Source organism: Phacochoerus africanus, chromosome 3 (genome assembly GCF_016906955.1).
Source record: "Phacochoerus africanus isolate WHEZ1 chromosome 3, ROS_Pafr_v1, whole genome shotgun sequence".
In the NCBI taxonomy this organism is placed as follows: Eukaryota; Metazoa; Chordata; class Mammalia; order Artiodactyla; family Suidae; genus Phacochoerus; species Phacochoerus africanus.
Window position 1 is genome coordinate 49,540,566 of NC_062546.1, and position 22,704 is coordinate 49,563,269.

At 41.6% G+C, this 22,704-nt stretch overlaps 1 protein-coding gene and 1 non-coding gene across 5 annotated transcripts in view; one reads left to right on the forward strand and one right to left on the reverse strand.

Moving 5' to 3' along the window:
- The window catches only part of SLC23A2 (solute carrier family 23 member 2), a 156,982-nt gene that overhangs the window by 67,937 nt on the left and 66,341 nt on the right, over positions 1-22,704 (forward strand). For all 4 annotated transcript variants that reach the window (XM_047771721.1, XM_047771722.1, XM_047771724.1 and 1 more), the window contains one exon: positions 21,592-21,690. In XM_047771721.1, the coding sequence (XP_047627677.1) occupies positions 21,592-21,690 (99 nt within the window). The remainder of the gene's footprint in view (positions 1-21,591; positions 21,691-22,704) is intronic.
- On the reverse strand, positions 16,477-16,583 carry LOC125123840 (U6 spliceosomal RNA). The gene has a single exon (XR_007134209.1). It is a non-coding gene; the product is annotated as a U6 spliceosomal RNA (small nuclear RNA).

Consider the following 22,704-nt stretch of genomic DNA (forward strand, 5'->3'; position numbering starts at 1 on the left):
TTCCCTGAATTTTGTGGGCTCTAGCAAATTAAGCCTTAAGAAGAGATCATGGGAACCTCAAGTTTGTAGCCAGATTGGACAGAAGTTGTGGGTGAGGCTGGGGACCTACTACTTGCAATTAGCATCTGAAGTTGGGTGGGAGCAGTGGTGTGGGACTGAGCCCTTCGCCTGTAAGATCTGACACTCTCTCTAGGCAGATAGTGTCAGAGTTGAGTTCAGTTGTAGAACACCTAGATGATGTTGTGGAGAATTGCTTAGTGTGAGGAAAATCCCTACGCATTTGGTGGCAGGAGTGTCAGAAGGGAAGTATTCCATGTGAGTAATAAAGGACAGACAGCTGCAGGAGGTAGACCAGTTTTTCTAATACAGCAGGAGTGCACGGGTTGGAGACTGGAAGGGAAGTTAAGGTTTCAGAGCAGTTCAGGTAGGACCTGATCATGAGCTGATGTGGGAAGGTAGGAATACACATCCTTCAGCAGATGTGTTGGGTGCCTGCTTCATGTGAGGCTCTGAGAACACAGGTTCCTACTCATGAAATTGATGTGGTGGTGGTGAAAGGAGACAGGTAATAAATAACTAAGCAGAACATTGTGTTGCTGCTGGTGACACGTTCTGTGAAAGAAGAGGTATAGAACATGAAATCAGGTAGGGGTCATTCTGACTTGCAGGCCATTGATTAATTTATCCCTTTAAAAATGTGCTGAGTACTTCCCGCGGGTTTAAGTCTCTAGGGAACAGCAGTGAATTAAATAGTATCCCCCGCCCCGACCTCACAGAGCTTTCATTCTGGCAGGGGAGATGTGCAGTGTATACTGCAAAGAAGTCAACTGTGTAGATGCTACATACTGATAAATACCAAGGGAAAAATAAAACCAGGAAGAGGGGTAGACACTGCCAGGGGTGGTGTGTTAAAATCAGGCGGCCAGGAAAGGTTGCGCTAGAAGATGGCATTTGAGTAAAGGCCTGAAGGAGTTGAGGGGAGCCTGTCATGACAGTGTGTGAGCAGCAAGTGCAAAGGCACTGAGGCGGGAGGACTCTGATACAATTGAGGGTCCCTGAAGAGGTGGTGTGGCTGGACAGAGGGTATATTGAGGTCAATAGACTATGTAGGCTTCCTGGCCCAGGTAAGGATTTTGGCTTTTCTCCAGTTAGATGAAAAGCTGTTGGTGGGTTTTGAGCAGAGGTGTGACATGTTCTGTCTAGTTTTTGTTTTGTTTTTTTAAACTTTTTATTTTTTTAAAATTTTTTTGCTTTTTAGGGCCGCATCCATAGCATATGGAGGTTCCCAGGTTAGGGGTTGAATCAGAGCTGTAGCTGCTGGCCTACACCACAGCTCACGGTAACACCGGATCCTTAACCCAATGAGCAAGGCCAGGGATGGAACCTGCGTCCTCATGGATGCTAGTTAGATTCGTTAACCGATGAGCCATGACGGGAACTCCTTATTTTGTTTTTTTTAACTCTGGCTGCTGAGTGGGAAGCTGATTGAAGTGGGAAGCAGAAACACAGTCAGGAGACAAATGCCACAGAGCTGGTGAGCTGACAGGGCTCCAGCCAGGGTGCCAGCTCTGGGGATGGTGGTGACAAGTGGTTAGGCATTGGAGGAGAGTTGACCTGGATGCCAATGGACTGGATGAGGTAGGAGCAAGAAAGGGGGACAGGGATGGTTTCAGGCTCCCCCCAGGGCATCTGGGAGATGAATTGGCCAAGTACTGAGATGGAGCAATGTGGAGGGAGCCGGGAGTTCGGTGTTGGCTGTGGAAAGCTGGTATGGGAAGCAGTGTGAGCTGGAGTTACTCACTGAGGGTTAGCAGTGTGGAGATGATATTTAAACTCAAGGAACTGGATGGTATCACCTGGGGTAGGTGTCCCTAATGGAGAAGAGCTGTGTCATGAGAAGATGCAGTATTTGGCGGTTTGGAGGCTGAGGAGTGCCAGCAAGAGGGACAGGTAAGGAGTGGTGGCTGAGGTGGGAGGGAGGGGGAGACCCCAAGAGAGGTCATTGAGCAGGAGAATGGCTTCCTCCTTGCATATATAAGCAGCGAGTGAGGAAGGCTTTGCAAGAGTGAGCTGGATGAAGAGTAAGGATTGTTGCATGATTTAAGCCAGGTGAGTGCCTGAGAGGACAGTGAGGGTTTGTATAGGAGTGATTATGGTGATGTGCTTGGTCCCTAGTGCGGGATAAGGAGGGAGAGGAGGCTTACGCAGGGTCTCTGGGGCTCGAGATGTTGAAAAGGCATTTGGGTAAAGGGTTTGGCAAACTGCTGAGGTCAAGAAACTGAGAACTGGGGTTCTTGGGGCACCTAGGAAGAAAGCTAGGTAGATGAGGAACAAGCAGCTGTGAGAAATGCTAAAGAAGGAGATGTGATCAAATTCGGTGTTGGGTTGGATGTAGATGGTGAGATACAATAGGAAATCAAGAAGGGGTTGGTATAGGACACCTGGGTGTGTGGTGGCACCTGTCTGTGGAATACGCACAAACAGAACACAGGGTGCTTTGTTTGTTTCTTTTTAAGTTGGCACAGGGAAGTAATGAATTAATAGAGCAGAATCTTTAATTCTGTATTCTTTTATGATGCTTTGTGGTCATTTACAGTCAGGAAAATAGTGATTCCTTTGCATCTGAGATCTTTTGTCAGTTAGCCAAGAAGTGGGTCTGCTTTTGCTGAGAATGGTCAGCTGAAATCAGATCTGAATGCTATTTACATTGACATCTTTTAGCACAGAAAATAGTTTTCTGATTCACAATTAGGCAGAGGGTTGTAAAGAGATCACATGCACACATGCAGGCATTATAACATTTGGGTTTGCTGGGCAGGCCTGGTTTATGTCTATTGCCCATACTTTTTTTTTTTTCTTTTTCTTGCTTTTTAGGGCCACACTCGCAGCATATGGAAGTTCCCAGGCTAGTGAATTGGAGCTGCAGCTGCCAGCCTGTGCTACAGCCATGACAACACAGCATTTAAGCTACATCTGTGACCTACACTGCAGCTCATGGCAATGCTAGATCCTTAACCTACCGAGTGAGGCCAGCATCCTCATGGATTCTAGCTGGGTTTATTACTGTTGAGCTACAATGGGAACTTCTGTCCATTCTTGTTGGTACAGTTCCCGTTTATGCTCACAGTGGTCCTGGTTTGGATGATACATGGTCACCTTAATTACAAATAAACTTAAATGTATGAAATAGCTGAAGACATATTTGGCTCTTGAGAACTTTTCAAAAGTTATATATCTTATTAGACATACACAAAAAAGCCCTTCTCTGATTGTAAAAGTGATCTACGCTTACATTAGGAAATTTGGAAACTACAGTAAAGTATTTAAAAGATAAGGATATTTTTGCATTGGATGATTATAGAATTGGTAATGTTGGATCCTTAACCCAGTGTGCTGGTCCAGGGATCTAACCCGCCCCTCTACAGTGACCTGAGCCACCCCTCGGATTTTTAACCCTCTGCGCCCACAGTGGAAACTCCCTGTAAATATGCTCTTGTGCCATATTATATCACTTTTATAATTTAGCAGCCAGAGAAGTGGAGGGCTTTCCCTTTTTGCTATTTTATCAGCATCAATCAGTAAAGACATTGCTCCTGTCTTTCAGATGAAGGAACGAGTTTAAACCAACAGCGGTAGTTAATGGCAGAAAGTGGATGATGTGAGAAAGTCTGTAAAGAAAAGGAAGAAGATAATAACATAAGTCAGAGAAAGGCCTGGTCTAGGCATAAGAAAATATATGAAAAAAAAGCTCTTGGGGGTGGGGGGTTGTTGGGGAGGGGTGGCCAGAAGCTTTAAAAAGAAGGGGGGTGAGCTACCTTGGAAGAGACTTGAGACCTAGGGTGGTGGCCGGATGGGTGTACTGTAGGGGGGTGGCAAGCAGCTCAGGGTTGTGCTCATGTTTGGGAGGCAGATGCTCCTTTCCTTCCTTTCCTTTTTCCTGTCTGGTCCCTCTACTTCCTCTCCTTTCCATCTCCTTTCTTTCCCTTTACTTCTTTTCTTTTCTTCTTGTCAGAGAAGTGACCTTGGCATACATGAGGAGGGGTGGGTGGAAAAACCCATGTAATGCTGTTAGTTCACAAACATGCAGGGCAGGGAGAGACCAAAGAAAGAGCCAGAGCACTCCAGACCAGTAGACGGCAGATTTAATAAGCAAGGGGCCTTACCTGGGAGGCATGTCTTGGGTGGCCTCAAGAGGAGTAGTAGATCCACCCACCCAGCAGAATCCTAAACTTTAGGCAGAGGCCTCAAAAGGGTTCAGTCGCTTATCTCATCCAGATGGTCCCAACAGCACACGCTCTCTCAAGGCTGTGTCCTTGGAACAGCTTCCACTTGGGAAAGGGGTGGGCAGAATGTCCATTCCAAGGACAGGGGAGGGGGTGAGGAGCCTCCAGTTGTCTGAGTCCAGCTTGAGGGTCAACCAATGGTCACGTCCTCTTGATAACCTCATCTTTGATTCCCCTGGGCCCTTTACTCTGTGATGACAGATTTGAATGTGCCCATTCTCAGCAGTGAAAAGAAGGCACAAGATTTTTTGGTATAAACAGTCCTTTTTAAAAAGTGTATAAATAGGAGTTCTCTGGCAGTCTAGTGATTAGGACTTGGTGCTTTCACCATTGCAGCCCATTTTCAGTCCTTGGTCTTTGGGAACTGAGATCCTACATCAAGCCACTGCATGCTGTAGCCAAAAAAGAAAAAAAGAAAAAAAAAGAATAAGGTAGCTTGGAACATGTCCTTGTTCTTATGAACAGATGCTGGAGTTCCTTCTTATACATTCCTAAATAGAGTTCAGAGTTGTTAGGTCTTAAAATTGAAAGTCTCAGCTGATAATAATAGTTGTCTTGGAAATTGTTCTGTGTCTGTAAGAATAGTAAGAAATTGAGATTGAGAGCTTGTGTTTCTAAGAAAAAGATGGAGAGACTCTGTATTTCCTGGAGCCAGCCCAGAGAATTGGTTTAATTCTCCTCTGTCAGAGTTTGGATCTACTGCATAATGGCTGGCCATGGTTTAGGGAAGAGAATGTTGACAGGTCAAAATTGAATAGCCACAATTAGCAGCCTTTTCTGTTTGAAAATGTATGAAGGGCGCAATTCCTACTGTGGCTCAGCAGATTAAGAACTCTACATTGTCTCTGTGAGGCTGTGGGTTCCATCCCTGGCCTCGCTCAATGGATTAAGAATCCCACATTGCTGCAAATGGTGGTTGTAGGTCACAGATGCAGCTTGGATCTAGCATTGCTGTGGCTCCGATTCAACACCTAGCCAGGGAACTTCTGTATGCCACGGGAGTGACCCTAAAAAGAAAAAAAAATGTATGAGTGTGGAATTTTTTTTTTTATTTTAGGAAGGGACTATGCCAATCAATACATGCTTTGAAATAAAAGCATTGAAAAGTTGGGATGCAAATGAAGGTTTTTATGTATGTTAAAGAGATTCTTTTCCTTACCCCTTCTTTCTTTGTAGAGTTTTTGATATTTTAAAAATTAATTTTTCTGCTTTGGTTTTGAAGTTTCCAATAGTTTCTTATATTGCAAACCCACCCACAGCAGCAACCCAAGCCACTGACAAAGCAGGATCCTTACTTAACCCACTGTACCACAAGAGAATTCCCTGCAGTTTTTAATTTGAATCGAGTTTTGGTAGTTTTATATGAAATGAGAGGTGTTAGTAACACAGAAGGCCCATCTAGTAGTTGGGACACATATACAATTTGGTATGAACTATCATAAAATAAGAGTCGCTGTAGTCATCACCTAGAGCAGTTTAACAGAGTTGATCTAAGCTATATCAGATGTGACAAAAATGAACAGAAGTAGGAGCACAAGCCTTCTGCCTTTCCTACCCTATAAGGTCCACCATCAGCACCGTCCCTGTGGCTGCTCCTTTATTTGGGTCCTTTGTTGGTATTTTTTAAAAATTTATTTTATTGAAGAATAGTTGCTTTACAATCACTCTGTAGTCAAGTGATTTAGTTATACATATCTATTATTTTTCATATTCTTTTCCTTTATCCATTTATCACAGGATATCGAATATAGTTTCTTGTGCTATACAGTAGGGCCTTGTTATTTATCCATTCTATGTATAATAGTTTGCATCTGCTAATCCCAAACTCCCAGTCCACCCTGCTCCCACCCCTTCCCTTTGGCAACAACAAATCTGTTCTCTATGTCTGTGAGTCTACCTCTGTTTCCTAGATAAGTTCATTTGTGTCATATTTTATTTTTTTATAGCTATACCTGATGCATATGGAAGTTCCTGGGCCAGGGATTGAATCGGAGACGCAGCTGCGACCTACACTGCATTCTTGGCAATGCCAGATGCTTTAAACCCACTGCACCACAGCGGGAACTCCAATTTGTGTCATAGTTTAGATGCCACATATAAATGATAGCATATGGTATTCGTCTAAGAGTCTTCATTATTTCTTGCCTGGATCACCAGGACAGCCTCCCTCTGGTCTCCCTGCCTCCTGGCTGGTTTCCTTTCCCACCCCTCTTTGTCATTCCTGCTTGTGTATTTTTCATTCCTACTCTAGTTTAGAGTTCTTTTTCTTCTAGGTGTTTATACCTGCTGAACCCCTACCTCTAAATCTTTATTCCCTCCTTAGCTGTATTCACCCAAGATAGGTAGGCAGTCTCCTGAGCTTTAATGATTAGAAGTAAGATATCTTAGATATCTTAGACTGTGGTAAATTCTTTACCACAGTCTAAGCCTTAAATCCTGTTGGAGAAAAAGCTAATTTCCTGTTAGGATTTCATAAAGTACTTAAGGAAGAAAATAGGCTGTGGGAGATTGTGTGGTAGTAATTACCTGGTCATTCCTCCTCCTCCTTTTAAGTTTTACATATTTCTTCCCAGGCTTTGTGGTATAAAGTATGTTGTTGGAAAGAAATGGAAGTAGTATGAAAACCAATATATTCTTTTCACCGTATCTTTTTTTTTGTCTTTTTGTCTTGTTGTTGTTGCTGCTATTTCTTGGGCCGCTCCCGCGGCATATGGAGGTTCCCAGGCCAGGGGTTGAATCGGAGCTGTAGCCACCGGCCTATGCCAGAGCCACAGCAACGCGGGAACCGAGCCGTGTCTGCAACCTACACCATAGCTCACAGAACGCCGGATCGTTAACCCACTGAGCAAGGGCAGGGACCGAACCCGCAACCTCATGGTTCCTAGTCGGATTCGTTAACCACTGCGCCACGACGGGAACTCCCCGTATCTTTTTTCTAATTCGTGTATGTTTCTTTTCTGTCAGTTTATTATTTGTACAACTTATTTACAAAAGAAATATGTTCACCACAGAAAATTTAGAAAACATAACCAAATTGTTTATAAATTCCCATCAGCCAGAAAAACTACAAGCTAATAATTTGGTGTCTTTCTTTCCAGAGATTTGAAACAAATATTTGGGTAGTCTTATTGAATTCTCTCTCTCTCTCTCTCTCTCTCTCTCTCTCTCTCTCACACACACACACACACACACACACACACACACACACACACACACAACTTTATAAAGTCCTTTATATCCTGGCTTATTAGTGTCATTGAAACCCATACTTTTAAATTGTGACATAATAGCAAATCATAGACCTAAACTTATAAGCTTACATTGGGACCTTGGTTGTTTCTGATTCTTTGCTGTAATAAATGATAGCCTGGAGTATGTTAACCTTATGGCGGCAGTTTATACTTTTACCATCTGTGTGAGAGCACCTCCCCCACCCCCAGCATATGCACACAGGCCAGTGCTAGGATGTTAGAAATAAACATCAACAAATCCATAAGTTAAATCTCATTGCTTTAGTTTTTTATTTATTTATTTTTAATTACTCAATGACTTTATTACATTTATAGTTGTGCAATGCTCATCACAATCCAATTTTATAGGATTTCCATCCCACAACCCCAGCACATCCCCCTACCCCCTGAACTGTCTCCTTTGGAAACCGTAAGTTTTTCAAAGTCTGTGAGTCAGTATCTGTTTGCAAAGATGTTCATTCTGTCCTTTTTTCAGATTCCACATGTCAGTGAAAGCATTTGATGTTGGTGTCTCATTGTCTGACTGACTTCACTTAGTATGATAATTTCTAGGTCCATCCATGTTGCTAAAAATGCCAGTCTTTTGTTCCTTTTAATGGCTGAGTAATATTCCACTGTGTATGTGTACCACGTCTTCTTGATCCATTCCTCTGTCGATGGACATTTAGGTTGTTTCCATGTCTTGGCTATTGCAAGTAGTCCTGCAATGAACATCGGACTACAGGTGTCTTTGAGACTCATGGTTTTCTCTGGATAGATGCCCAGGAGTGGGATTGCTGGATCAAATGGGAGTTCTATTTGTAGTTTTCTGAGGAATCTCCATACTGTTTTCGACAGTGGTTGCACCAGTTTACAATCCCACCAACAGTGTAACAGGGTTCCTTTTTCTCCACACCCTCTCCAGCACTTATTGTTTGTAGACGTTTTGATGATGGCCATTCTGGTGGTACCTCATGGTGGTTTTGATTTGCGTTTCTGTAATAATATGAGTGATGTTGAACATCTTTTCATGCGTCTTTTGGCCACCTGTATATCTTCTTTGGAGAATTGTCTGTTTAGATCTTCTGCCTATTTTTGGACGGGGTTGTTTGTTTTTTTGGTATGGAGTGGCAGGAGGTGCTTATAAATTTTGGAGCTGAATCCCTTGTCAGTCGATTCATTTGCAAAGATTTTCTCCCATTCTGTGGGTTGTCTTTTTGTGTTGTTTAGGGTTTCCTTTGCTGTGCAGAAACCTTGAAGTTTAATTAAGTCCCATTTGTTAATTTTTGTTTTTATTGTCATCACTCTAAGAGGTAGATCTGAGAAGATGTTGCTGTCGTTTATGTCAGAGAGTATTTGGCCTCTGTTTTCCTCTAGGAGTTTGATAGTGTCTGGTGTTATATCTAGGTCTTTAATCCATTTTGAGTTGATGTTTGTGTATGGTGTTAGGGAGTGTTCTGATTTCATTCTTTTCCATGTGGCTGTCCAGTTTTCCCAGCGCCACTAATGGAAGAGGCTGTCTTTTCTCCATTGTATATTCTTGCTCCCTTTGTCAGAGTCGTTGGCTGTAGGTGCATGGGTTTAATTCTGGGCTTTCTATGTTCTTCCACTGATCTATATTTCTGTCTTTGTGCCAGTACCATGCAGTTTTGACGACTGTTGCTTTGTAGTATAGTCTGAGGTCTAGGAGCCTGATTCCTCCAGCTCCATTTTTCTTGTTCAGGATGTCTTTGGCTATTCTGGGTCTTTTGTGCTTCCAAACAAACGTTAAAATATATTGTTCGAGTTCTGTGAAAAATGTCCTTGGTACTTTGATAGGGATTGCATTGAGTCTGTAGATTGCCTTGGGAAGTATAGTCATTTTGATCATATTGGCTCCTCCAATCCAAGAGCATGGTATGTCTTTCCATCCATTTGTGTCATCTTTGATTTCTTTCATCAGTGTCATATATAGTTTTCAGAGTGCAGGTCTTTTGTCTCTTTAGGTAGGTTTACTCCTAGGTATTTTTATTCTTTTGGATGTGACGGTAAACGGGATTGCTTCCCTAATTTCTCTTTCCGCTCTTTCATTGTTAGTGTGTAGAAATGCCATTGATTTCTGTGTATTAATTTTGTATCCTGTGACTTTGCCAAATTCATGGATGAGCTCTAACAGTTTTCTGGTCGAGTCTTTAGGGTGCTCTAGGTATAGTATCATGTCATCTGCAAATAGTGATAGTTTTACTTCTTCCTTTCCAATGTGGTCCTTGCGTTAGTTTTGAATTATTATGAGGTGGAACACTTTTCCTCCCTGTTCTTAGCCATTTATATTCTTTGTAAATGTCTGTCTTCTCCACCCCACCCCATCCCTTTTATCTCTGTTGAGCTGTCTATTAACCCAAGGCTATTAAAAGTTACAGTTGCCTCAAGCAGTAGCATTTGAAGGGAGAACCTGTAGCATTGCCATCCAGAGTTGTGCTGGTCAACACCCATAGCCCAGGGTAGGAGGGAGAGAGCCCATTTGGTTCCATCTGTGTAGGAGTAGCTATCTGTGTGGGGAGATGGGGCTTTGGGACCTTAAGTGTAACTCTCAGTTTACCTCTTGATACCTGTAAGAACCGTACTTATCCTTGAAGCCACAGCCTCTTTTTCTGAATCTGGGATATTTGAAAAGTAAATGGGATTACACCTAGCAACATCAGATCATATACAAAATATGCCATTACTAAATGTTTGTTCCACTCCCCCCTCCACCTCCTCTGTGCTCCTTATACCCGAGAACAGCCTGCAGACTGGCAGGTGGGGGTCTGAAAGGGGACTCAGGCCCTTGATGGTTTTATAGATGTTAACTGGTTTGGGAAACAGTCCTTGTCTAGTAGGCTTCTTCAGAGGCCTACACAGGTATCTGGGCCAAGGGAGGGTAGGCATGTCAGAGTGGTTATCTAGATATTTTTAAAGTCTCAGCCAGGATATTGAGGGGAAAAGCTTGAGGTCTGGAGTAATGTCTGCATTGCAAATTTGACTCAGACCCTAAAAGAATGACTTAAACTCTCTGGGCATCAGTTTTGTAATCTGTAAAATGGGAATAAAAATAGCATCTGCCTCAGGATAAAATGAGAAAATATATGTAAATTTTTTAACATGGTCATGTCGGAAAGATGTTACCGAATCCGGGTTTTTGTTCATGCAGCCGAAGAATGAACTTCACGAACACACAGGCAGCAAGCAAGTAAAGTCTTTATTACATGAAAACGAACAGCTCCCAGGATAGATTGGGAGGGGAAAGAAGAGTCCCCCTCTCTATTGTCCTATAGGGGGTTTTATCCCTTAAAGATGGGGGTTACCAACTTGGGGTCCAGAAAGATGTGGTTTTCTCCCATTGGCCTTACCCAGTTACCTATATCAGTCCTTGTCCAATAGGGGTCTTAGGAGTGGAAATGTCCCATAAGTCTCATGGTTTCTTTGCCCTTCTCTTCCCATAGACTGAGTCACAGAGGATCAGACATTAATGTCCATCTGGGCGTAGGTACACTCCCCATAGTAAACAAGCCCTGTGGGGGAATGTTACTCCCTGGAGCCCTTAAGCCACAAATCAATAGCCATATCAAAGAATGCATCGAAGCCCATGCTCCTACACTGACTACCTGAGTTATCATTCTGCCTCAGTGGCACCTGGCATATATGAAATGTGCATTTAAATAAGAGGATAAGAAGAAACTAGAGAGTATTTTAGTTAAAAGTTCAAAATACTTTGACAAAGTTTTTTGACCAAAACACTGAAAGTCACACTGAGGTCGGGGAGGATCTTTCTTTACCCTGTTCCATTTCCTTGAAGGATCATCCTTGTAGCCATATTCATAGAAACCAGGAAGGAAAGTGGTCCAGATGGGAGGAGTCTTGCTCTCATGCTGGAACCGGTGGTGAAGGTCAGGAAAAGGGTCCACCTTTATACGTGGTTGTAAAGCAAGGAGTATCCTTGCCTTGTCATTGTGTTTGCTTGCGGACAGGTGGTACTTCAAATGGATTTGCCTCCTCCTCCATACCAACTACGTGTATTTAACTTAGTAGCTGTACCATAATTTTAACTGGTTCTCAAAGGAAGTCCTAGTTTTAAATTTTTTTAAACTTATTTTTTAAACATTAGGTAATATATTTATATGATTCAAAATTTAGAAGTACAAAAGGTATAAGTGAAAAGCCCCCTTTCCCTGTCTTGCATACCCCACTTCCCCCTACACACTACATTTTAAGAAGTAGTTTGTGAATACGTTTGTATATAGGTATAGTTTGTAAATCAACTTTTACACATGTGTGTGCATCTAAACATCTGTGTCTAGAGCTTTGCTCTTGCTTTACTCACATATATTGTGGATAATGTTCTGTATGTACCTATGTCAGAATATAAAGTACGCCCTCATGCTTTTCATAACTGCAGAACATTCTTTAGTAATGGATATACTGTAATTTATTTAAGTGTTTCCTATTGTTAGATACCTAGATTGTTTCTAATATTTTGTCATTAGAATTTGCACTACAGTGAATCCTTGCACATAAAATATTTCACTCAGGGGTATTAGGAGGACACATTTCCAAGAGTGGGATTGTTGGGGCAGGGAGCTTGTGTCTTGGTAATTTGAGGGCTACAGCTACCTCTGTTGAGGTCCTTTCATCTTCATTTGCAGTGTCACTCTTTTACTGCAGGCTTGCCAGTGGGTCAGTCTGGATTGGGCCTTGGCCAGTTTAATAGATGAAAAGTTTTCCTTTACAGTTTTAATTTGCATCTCATGAATAAGGTTGAACATCTTTTCAAATGTTCAGGAACCATTTATGTTTCCTTATTTTCCTATTGGAATGTTCTCCTTTTTCTTGCTGGTTTGTAGCCCTTACATACTTACATATCAGAGAATTTAGCTTGTTGTCTATAAAGTGTTAGCACCTGAGAAGAGTGGAAGACAGTGGCCCCTTTTAGATGGTGCGCCTATAACCTGCTGGATAGATGCTCTTGGGATTTGTGCTAGAGTCAGAGGATGGGGGTGTCTAAGGGACATACTTAATTAAGCTCTTGCAAACATCTCTTTGAAGGGAAGATTATTTGGTGAAGTGCCTAGCCCAGTGCTTGGCATGAATTGGTGCCCAGAAGCATTAGCTTTCACGATGACAATGGTTGTGGGGTATATGTAGGGGCAGGAGCACAGAGGGTCTCAGTGTGGGCCAGTGACGGCATATCAGTCCACCCAGGCCTTTGGTTTAGGGACTGGCATTAGAGAGACATGAGACACCTTCTGGCTCCTCTTGAAGGACAGCTGATGCTGGGAGACAGGTGGGACACACCTGGAACTCTGAGGGATTATCTGGCTGCTGTGGTCCCAGAGACTTTATAGGGAAGGCTGAAGAAAATCAGAGCTGCCCTAAGAAGACCTGAGCTGGGAAGTGCAAGGCAAGGAGGCCAGCTTTTTGGCTACAGTATTGGTTGCTCCTGATGGTTTTGCTTGCACCATTCGCTGAGAGTGTCACAGGTGGCTGCTGTGTTTGAAGAACCAATGGAAACAAGATTATGGGCTTTGCTGCCTCTGCCAGTTTTAGAGTTGGTAGAGTTATATTAGATCTACCAGCTAGATCTTTTGGGGAGTCATAACCTAAGATTGACGGGCTCTGGAGGTTTGCATATGTTGCATTATATTCATTTTGATTTATTTTTCGTGATAGTTAATCTTCAAATAATGTTGAAGATAGGTGGAATATTTTTATTTTGTTAATTAAAGGGGGGCTTGGGGTAAAGGCTGTGAAGCACTAATCTTGGTATCTTTTTCACTTAAAACACTTTTTAAAAGAAATGTGTATTTTATTTATTTATTCATTTTTTAAATCAACCACCACTGATTCTTTTTTTTTTTTCCTTTTTTTCTTTTTAGGGCTGCATCCGCAGCATATGGAAGTTCCCAGGCTAAGGGTCGAATCGAATTGGAGCTGCAGCTGCTGGCCTACACCAAAGCACAGCAACACCAGATCCGACTGCGCCTTTGACCTCACTACAGCTCACAGCAATGCCTGATCCTTAACCCACTGAGCGAGGTCAGGGATTGAACCCATATTCTTTTTATTTATTTATTTTTTTACAGACTAAAATACATACATTTACACACAATTACATTCACTCAGATTATTATAACATGGATCTTAAGAAACAGATTAAGTGACTCCCACTGGAGAAGTGGAATGGAAGATATGCTGAGACAAATAGGAAATTTATTCTATACTTTATCCCAAATTTATGGCTTTCATCTTTACTACTTAGTTTTATCTATTACATTTCAATTTTTCTTTAAAAATTAGCATTATATTAAATTGTTATATTATGCAACTAAAATTTATAAAGAAGAAAGCCTTATATACCATTAAATATTTTATATAGCATAGTAAAAAGAATAACTTAACTGGTAAGCATAACAAAAATAATACACACTCTGAAAATAAGTAAAATATAAAATGCATAAATTGGTTAAAAAAACAATGTAACTATATAAATATGTCCTCACAATTTGTTCCATCTCATTGATTCTTCAATAAAGGCATTACACCATTCTAGGTGATGTGATAAACAAGACATTATAGACTTTACATTGTACCATGGAGAGAAATGGTTATTAATAATACAGTTGTAGAACTGTATTATTTAATTGTACAGTGGCATTATTTAATTATAATTATCATAAGTTCTTTGATGAGAGGAAATCAGAATCAGATCTAAGAAGACTTCAGCATTCCAAGAATGATGTCAAATGACCCCCTTCATGGTGGATTATGCACTTATTTACTATGAGATATATTTCTTCTCTAGAGATTCCTTGTTTGTGTATCAGTTGTAGATTTTTGGTTTGCAGTTATTCTGAAGTTTTGATATAAGAGTCTATATGTATATGAGAGTGTTTTAAGTTGTTGTTCTCTTAATTACAAGTTCATCTCCGGTGTCCCACATTTGTACCCACCTCTTCTCATGATTTTTGATTTTGATGGTATCATTGTGCATGGGTGATTTCGTATCTTTACTATATATATACCTTTACTGGTGAGCCTTGTCATTTGTGGAATTTTTGTTTCCTGTTGCTGATCTTTTCTTCCCTGCCTAGAGAAGTTCCTTTAGTATTTGTTGTAAGGCTGGTTTAGTGTTGCTGAATTCTCTCAGCTTTGCTTATGTGAGAAGGTTTTGATTTCTCCTTCAAATCTGAATGAGAGTATTCTTGGTTGGAGGTTTTTTCCTTTCATCACGTTAAGTATATCATGCCACTCCTTTCTGGACTGCAGAGTTTCTGCTGAAGAATCTGCCAGTAACCTTATTGGGGTTCCTTTGTATGTTACTTGTTTCTTTCCCCTAGCTGGCTTTCAAGATTTTCTCTTTGTCTTTAATTTTGGTCAGTTTGATTATTATGTGTCTTGGTGTGTTCCTCCTTGGGTTTATTTTATATGGTACTCGTTGTGCCTCCTGGATTTGAGTGAGTGGTTCCTTTCCCATGTTAGGGAAGTTTTTGGCTATTATCTCTTGGAATATTTTTTCTGCCCCCTTCTCTCTCTCTTCTTCTGGCACCCCTATAATACGGATGTTGGTGCGTTTAACATTGTCCCAGAGTTCCCTGAGACTCTCTTCATTTTTTTTTTTCAATCTTTTTTTCTCTTTTCTGTTCTGCATCCGTAATTTCTTCTAATCTGTCCTCCACCTTGCTTATTTGTTCTTCTGCCTCCTGTATTCTGCTGGTAGCTGCTTCTAGTGAATGTTTTATTTCAGTTATTGTATTTTGCATCTCTTCTTGTTTGTTTTATATCTTGTATCTCTTTGGTTAGTGTTTCCTGTAAGTTATCCATCTTTGCCTCCAGTTTATTTCCAATGTCTTGCATCATCTTCAGCATTGACAGTCTAAAGTCTTTTTCCTGGAGGCTGAGAATCTCCTCATTGCTTAGCTGATTTTCTGGGGTTTTTCCTTTCTCCCTCATCTGAGTTATAGTTCTCTGTCTTTTCATTTTTATAGGTTTTTGGTGTGGCGACCTTTTTATAGATAATAGAGCTGTAGCCTCTCTTACTTCTGGTGTCTGCCCCCCTTGTGGCTGAAGTCAGTATGGTGGGCTTGCTGTAGGTTTCCTGATGGGAGGGGCTGATGCCTGCCCACTGGTAGGTGGAGCCGATTCTAATCCCTCGGTGGGGTGGGGCTTAGTCTCTGGATGGGTTTAGGGGCTGCTGTGTGCCTGAGGCTCTTTAGGTAGCCTGTTTACTGAGGGGTGGGGCTGTGATCCCACCTGGGTTGTTATTTGCCCTGGGGCTTCTCAGCACTGACTGACGGGTGGGGCCAGATTTTCCCAAAATGGCCACCTCCAGAGAAAGGCAACTGCTTAATATTCCCAAGAGCTTTGCCTTCAATGTCCTTTCCTCACAACAAGCCACATTCACCCCTGTTTTCCCATGATGTCCTCCAAGAACTGCAGTCAGGTTTGACCTAGGTTCCTGTGGAGACCTCGCTCTGCCCTGGGACCTAGTGCATGTGAAAGTCTGTGTGCGCCTTTTAAGAATGGGGTCTCTGTTTCCCCCAGTCCTGTGGAGCTCCTGTGCACAAGCCCCGCTGGCCTTCGATGCCAGATGCTCCGGGGGCTCTTTCTCCCAGTGACAGATCCCAGCATGTGAGGGTTTGATGTGGGGCTCAGAACTCTCACTCCTGAAGGTGAGTCTCTGTGAGCCAGTTAGTTTTCAGTCTGTGGAGCTTCCCACCCGGGGGGTATGGGGTTGTTTATATCACGAAATCACCCCTCCTACCTGTGGATGTGGCCTCCTCTTTTTCTTCTGGAGGAGGGTATGGGTTTCCAGTCCATTTGGGTGGAGATTGCTCAGTCTTTAGTTGTGAATTTTGTTGTTTTTCTGAGAGAAGTTGAGCTCCAGTCCTTCTATTCCGCCATCTTAATCCCATCTCCCTGAACCCATATTCTTTTTTTTTTTTTTTTATAAAAATATGGAACGCTTCACAAATTTGCGTGTCATCCTTGCGCAGGGGCCATGCTAATCTTCTCTGTATCGTTCCAATTTTAGTATATGTGCTGCCGAAGTGAGCACATGAACCCATATTCTTAAGAATACTAGTCGGGTTTGTTAACCACTGAGACACAATGGGAACTCCTAAAACATGTTTTAATTACAGTATATAAATATAGATATCAGAGGAAATAATTGTATGTGTTTGTGTTGGTGGGGAGTAATACATGTTACCTTTTTATTAGAAAGCTCTAAGTAATTCGGGAAACATCATTACTACTCTGAAAAATGATTATTTTAGTATAAAATGGCTCACTTGACTGCCAGACACATGGTAGTCAGTGGTGGGTGAATTTTACCAGATGCCCAATAGGCGATAAATTGAGTCCTGAACCCTCTGGTCAAAGGCACGGGTTTCCCTGTGCCTGTACCCGTAATCTTCTGCTTCTGTTTGAGTAACCACAGGCTCATTCAGCTATCAGTTTAAACTGGCATTGTGGTCATAATTATGCTCAGCATGGGACTCCTGGGCTATCACTCCTGTCACTCTTGCTTCCTGTACATTTGACCATATCAGAATTACTGTTCAGAAACAATTAGTTTAACGTTATTGTAGCTTAGTAGAAATAAAAGCAAGAAAGACAAAATTTATTGAGCACTAGGCGCATTCTCCCACCCCTAGCAAAGGCAGCATAGCCCTGCATGTTGGAGACAGAATCAACTGGACAAATTCAGACAGAGAGAACCTGCTTTTCTGATTGATTGTATACTATTAGTTTAGGGGAAAAAACTTAAAGCCACAAGTTTGGTTTCAAATAGTTTTGGGAGGAGAAAGGTCATTGTTCTTGAAGCATTTTAAAATAATCTCCTGATATATATTTTCTTAATAAAAACTTGATTAATTTCCTGAGATGAAAGACAGCAAGATTTCTGTGATGCCAAAAGAAATTCCATTTTTATTAAGTTTAGCAAGCTTTCCAAGACATTTTATTTCCCAGTTGAAATAATATTTAGAAGTTCTAAAATGTGGAACTTTCATAGTATCAGCAACATTTTAATCTTTTTTTTAAAAAGCTCCGTTTTTCCTGAAGAACTGATTTAATTTTTTAAATTAAATTTCATGTTTTTTTAAATGGACCATTAAATTAGCTAATTTAATAAACGAAAGGGAAAATATTAGTACAACAACTAGTGCTTTACTCTTACTCTTTCAGCCTTGTTTAGTTACTCTCTGTAGATTAAGCACAGGAGACACAGCAGGTCAGACAGGCAGCCCCAGTGAGCTTCCCTCTCTGGTGGTGAATCCCCCTCTCCCTTCAGTAAAAACCTATTTCCTCTCTCATTTGTTTGAGAACCTCCCACTTTCCATGTTTGTTCCCATTCCCAGTTGGAGTGCAGATGGACTGCTGGAGCAGGCGTCTGGGAAGAAGGTGCACATTTTCCTTTTAGGAGTGAGAGTGGCTTGGAGAGAGTCAGTGGCTCAGTTCTGGAACATTAGGCTTCTGGGGTGGAAGGTGGCCTCCGAGGTCCCCAGGGGTGGCTTTACCTATGGAAATATGTTAGAAATCGTAGGTCAATAATACTTAGTTAAATAAACTTCCCACGCTGCTCTGGGAAAGTAAGCATGCTTTATGGGATGATTTCTCTGGATCCACACATTTGGAACTGGCTTGTAAACTTCCGTTGTACCAATTTGTCACTCTGCCTCTCCCTACACAATTTTTTTTGGGGACCAGCATCTCCACCCATCTGTTCCGCTGCCCAGGTGAGGGAACTGGACAGTGGCTTGGATGGTTTACTTTTCTGCCTCCAAAACCCAGTCCAGGGCTGGGGCGTGGCCAAAGTAACGTGGTATCTCTCCTGCACTCACTTTGTAGAGCTGTGGTGCTGCGGCTCCTGTTTGGGCAGTTCCCAGGCAGCATTAAGCATCCTTGCTCTTGAACCAGACCACCTTTCCCAGAACAGTGTTAAAACCTTAGTCCAGGCCACATCCCTTCTTGTCTGGGAGTAACCTCATAAAGGGTCTGTCTGCCTTTGTTCCCATCATCATCCCCTTTACTTCCACTTTCCTGCTGTAGTCAGCATGGTCATCCAAAGCCTGCACTGGATCATGGCACACCTGTCCTGACCACACCTTTCAGACTCTATGCTGCATCCTGTGTTGAGTCCTTAACCTGATACTGCTCCTGGGGGGTGTCAGGAATGTATCCTGATAGCCTGGGTACAGCAGATGCTCAAACAGGGTTTGTTGAATCAATGTGTGAGCATTGTTTTAGGCTGGGGAGCATCTGCATTATTTTATAGTACCTATTTATTTAATTGTGTGTGTGAGAATGGGTTAAATCAGGGGAAGAGTGGGTTTTGCTAACTCCTGCGAGATTCTACTTTTTGGATTAAAAAAAATTATTGAGGTGAAATTCATATGGCGAAATTAATAATTTAAAAGTGAACAATTCAGCGATATCTAATTCAGTCACAGTGTTGTACAACCATCATCTCTGTCTTGTTCCAAACTATTGGCTACCCCAAAAGGAAATCCCATACCCATGAAGCAGTTTTTCCCTCTGTAGCAACTGGCAATGAATATAGATGGTTAGTTTTAGCTGGGGTAGGACTTTAAATCAGATCTAGGTTTTCCTCATGACTTAGTAATAAACTTTTTTTTTACTTTATAGCATAGTTGATTTATCATGTTGATTTCTGCTGTACAGCAAAGTGATTGTTTTATATATTATACACACATACATACATACACACACATATTCTTTTTCATATTCTTTTCTGTTATGGTTTATCACAGGATATTGAATATGGTTTCCTGTGCTATACAGTGGGACCTTGTTGTTTATCTATTCTGTTAAACTATTCTATAAGTAATAGTTTGCATCTGCTAGTTTCAGACTTCTAATCCATTCCCCCACCCCTCTCTCCCTTGACAACCACAAGGCTATTCTCTATGTCTGTGAGTTGTTTTAAGACAGTTCATCCTGAGTGTGTGTACCTCTTGGCTTCTCAGTGGGTGAGTGCTGCTGTGATATGACTTGTAATATGGTTCTGATAGTTAGAATTTTGTGACAAAGACTTGAACTTGGCTGGGAATGTATATCCTGCTGGCACCTAGTTTTGTAGGCAAATGCCACAAACCCAGTTGGCTTGTGTAAAAAGCTATATTGCATGACTTAGAGATAGTTTTAAAAGCAACTCTGTTTGAAATAAGAATATTTTATCCTGTAGGAATTATGTACTGTTAATTGAGATTTTCGGGATACCTTAAAACTGGCTTCAGACTTGGATTATATAATTTATGTGACCTTGAATAAGAAACTAAAATTTTCTCTGGCCTGATTTCCTCAATTAAAAAATAAGTGGATAGCAATCTCTCCGGACTGCCTTAGTCTTTAGTTTTTTAAAATTAATTCCCTGTTGTAAAAATAAATTGTTCTCATTATAGAAAATTACCAAAATAGGTGAAGGGAAAATGGGTAAAAATGGCCCCATTGATCAAAGACAACTGCAAAAAGGCAAAAACAAAAAAAAAATCCCCTAACTAATGTTAAAAATAAAATTATATTTTCATTTCTATAATTTTAAGTGAGGTTGAACAACTTTTTGTGTGTCTTATGGTATAAATATTTTTATTTTCTGTGGATCAGAGACCCCTATCTATTGGGTTATTTGTATGTACAGATTTTCAGATATTCCCTTTGAATTACTGAAACCTATCATCTGTTATGTGTTGTACTGTATTTTCTCTTAAGCTGTCTCTCACCTTTTACTTTTCTTATTGTGTTTAAAACACCAGAATTGCACTTTTTATGTATTTTTTTTTTCCTCTGCACTTAAGAAATGTAATCGTGGGAGTTCCTGCTCTGGTGCAGTGGATTAACAATCCAACTTGTAGCGGCTTAGGTCACTGCAGATGTGCAGGTTCAATACCTGGCCCAAGTGCAGTGGGTTAAAGGATCCAGCATTGCCGCAGCGTCTCAGATACAGTCCCTGGCCCAGGAACTTTCATATGTTGTGGGTGAGGCCATTTGAAAAAAAAAAAAAAAATGTGGGAGTTCCCATTGTGGCTCAGCAGTAATGAACTCCACTAGTATCCACGAGGATGTGGGTTCAATCCCTGGCCTCACTCGGTGGGTTAGGGATCCAGCATTGCTGTGAGCTGTGGTGTAGGTCACAAATGCAACTCAGAACTGGCATTGCTGTGGCTGTGGTGTAGGCCAACAGCTGCAGCTCCAATTCGATCCCTTGCCTGGGAACGTTCATATGCCATAGGTGCAGCCATTTAAAAAAAAAAATGCTATTATCCATTATTTTCATTATTATTTTTTGAAGATATATTCTTAAAAATGGAGTCATTAGGTTAAAGACTGAACATATTTTAAGGTTGTTGCTGCAGTAGCCAGGACCTAAACTGACTCTGTTGCATCTCACCAAGCATAGACATGAAGTGGTGTCGTGACCTACTGGCTGCAGGTGTTTTCTTTTGAGTCTCACGATAACTTCTAGTCTTTACCTTGAGGGCCCAGAAACTGGATTTTGCAGATATAGACAGCTCCTGCCCCAGTGCCACAAGGAAGTGCACACACCAGTGGGCTGTGGTGTCAGTTGCTCTTAACTGGCACGTTTTTTTCCCTGCAGGGACACAGCAGTTGTTACCAGGCCTTACTTGGGAAGGGTCTTAAGCAAGGCAGCTCACGCACTGAGATGCAATCTGTTCTCTCAGTCAAGCCTCCTTTGCCCCTGGAGGGTGCTGGGGTTCCTGTTTCTGTAGTTCTTTTGGATGTCCCCTTTCTGGTCTCCTTCAGCTGAAAACACACACACACACACACACACACACACACACACACACACATTCATGTAGCTTCACTCTATAGGACATATGGTATGTTTCTCCATCAAAAACACATTATGGTCACTGGTGTAGCACACGCTTGTCGTGAGTTTCATTTAAGAAAACTTAAAACTTGGCTAATTGGATAAGTGAAAAATGTGTTTTGTTTTTTTTTAATTTGGGGAAAAATGTTTTCATACAACAGAATGGTGTAGGGTGAAAAAAGCCTCTAAATGAAGTGTTTCTCTTCAGGTGGTGATCAATGGAGGTGCCACGTCCAGTGGAGAACAGGACAATGAAGACACTGAACTCATGGCAATATACACGACAGAAAATGGCATTGCAGAAAAGGTACCCCCTTCCCTTGGCCCTGCCCATGCACCCACCACTGCTGTCCCAAATTCTGTACACCCTTCTGGGGTTTTGTCTCTAACCTCCCGAGTGGGCAGATGCACATGCACTTATGTGTGTGTATGTGTGTTCTCTTTATAAAGGCAATAGAACAAGTGGTGAGGAATAGAAGTTACTAATTTTTAATTGTTTTAATGGCAGTTAATGTGAGAACATGTAGAGGCCCTTACCTATATATTTTTGAAAACCTCAGCCTGGATGCCATAGGGAAGCGGTTAAGAGCTTGGTCTGGGTATTAATGTGACTCAGACCTGGAATTACTTAAGCTCTCCAGGCATCAATTGCTTCATCTCTAAAATGGGTATAGGGAGTTCCTACTGTGGCTTAGAGGGTTAAGAACCCAACATAGTGTCCATGAGGATGTGGATTCAATCCCTGGCCTTGCTCAGTGGGGTAAGGATTCAGTGTTGCTACAAGCTGCGGCATAGGTCAGAGATGTAGCTTGGATCCAGTGTTGCTGTGGCTGTAATGTAGGCCTACAGCTGCAGCTCCCGTTTGGCCCCTAGCCCAGAAACTTCCATGTGCCACAGGTGCAGCCCTAAAAAAAAATTAAAAAGTACAATGGGTATAAAAATATTAGCATTTCTGAGGACTAAATGAAATAATATATATAAAATTGCTAGCATTATGCCTGGTGCATATACTATGCGTACAGTAAATAAGTGAAACTAGTAGTTAGGTTATACTGTTAAAACCCCTTGGACAAAGATCTTTGACCAAAGTAGTAGAAATCATACACTAAAGTAGGAGAATCTTTTTTTCTCCCTCATCTTATTTTCTTGTCAGGTCAGTCTGTGAGACCGCATTCATAGAGGCCTGGAGAGAACTGCCCAGAGAGGGTTCAGATACCTTGGTTAACTCTTCTCTTTGTGTGTGTATGTATGCCACTGTGCCTAACACATTTGAAAAGTTTTTGATAACATGGCATTTCCAGACTGCAGCATAGCCTTAGGA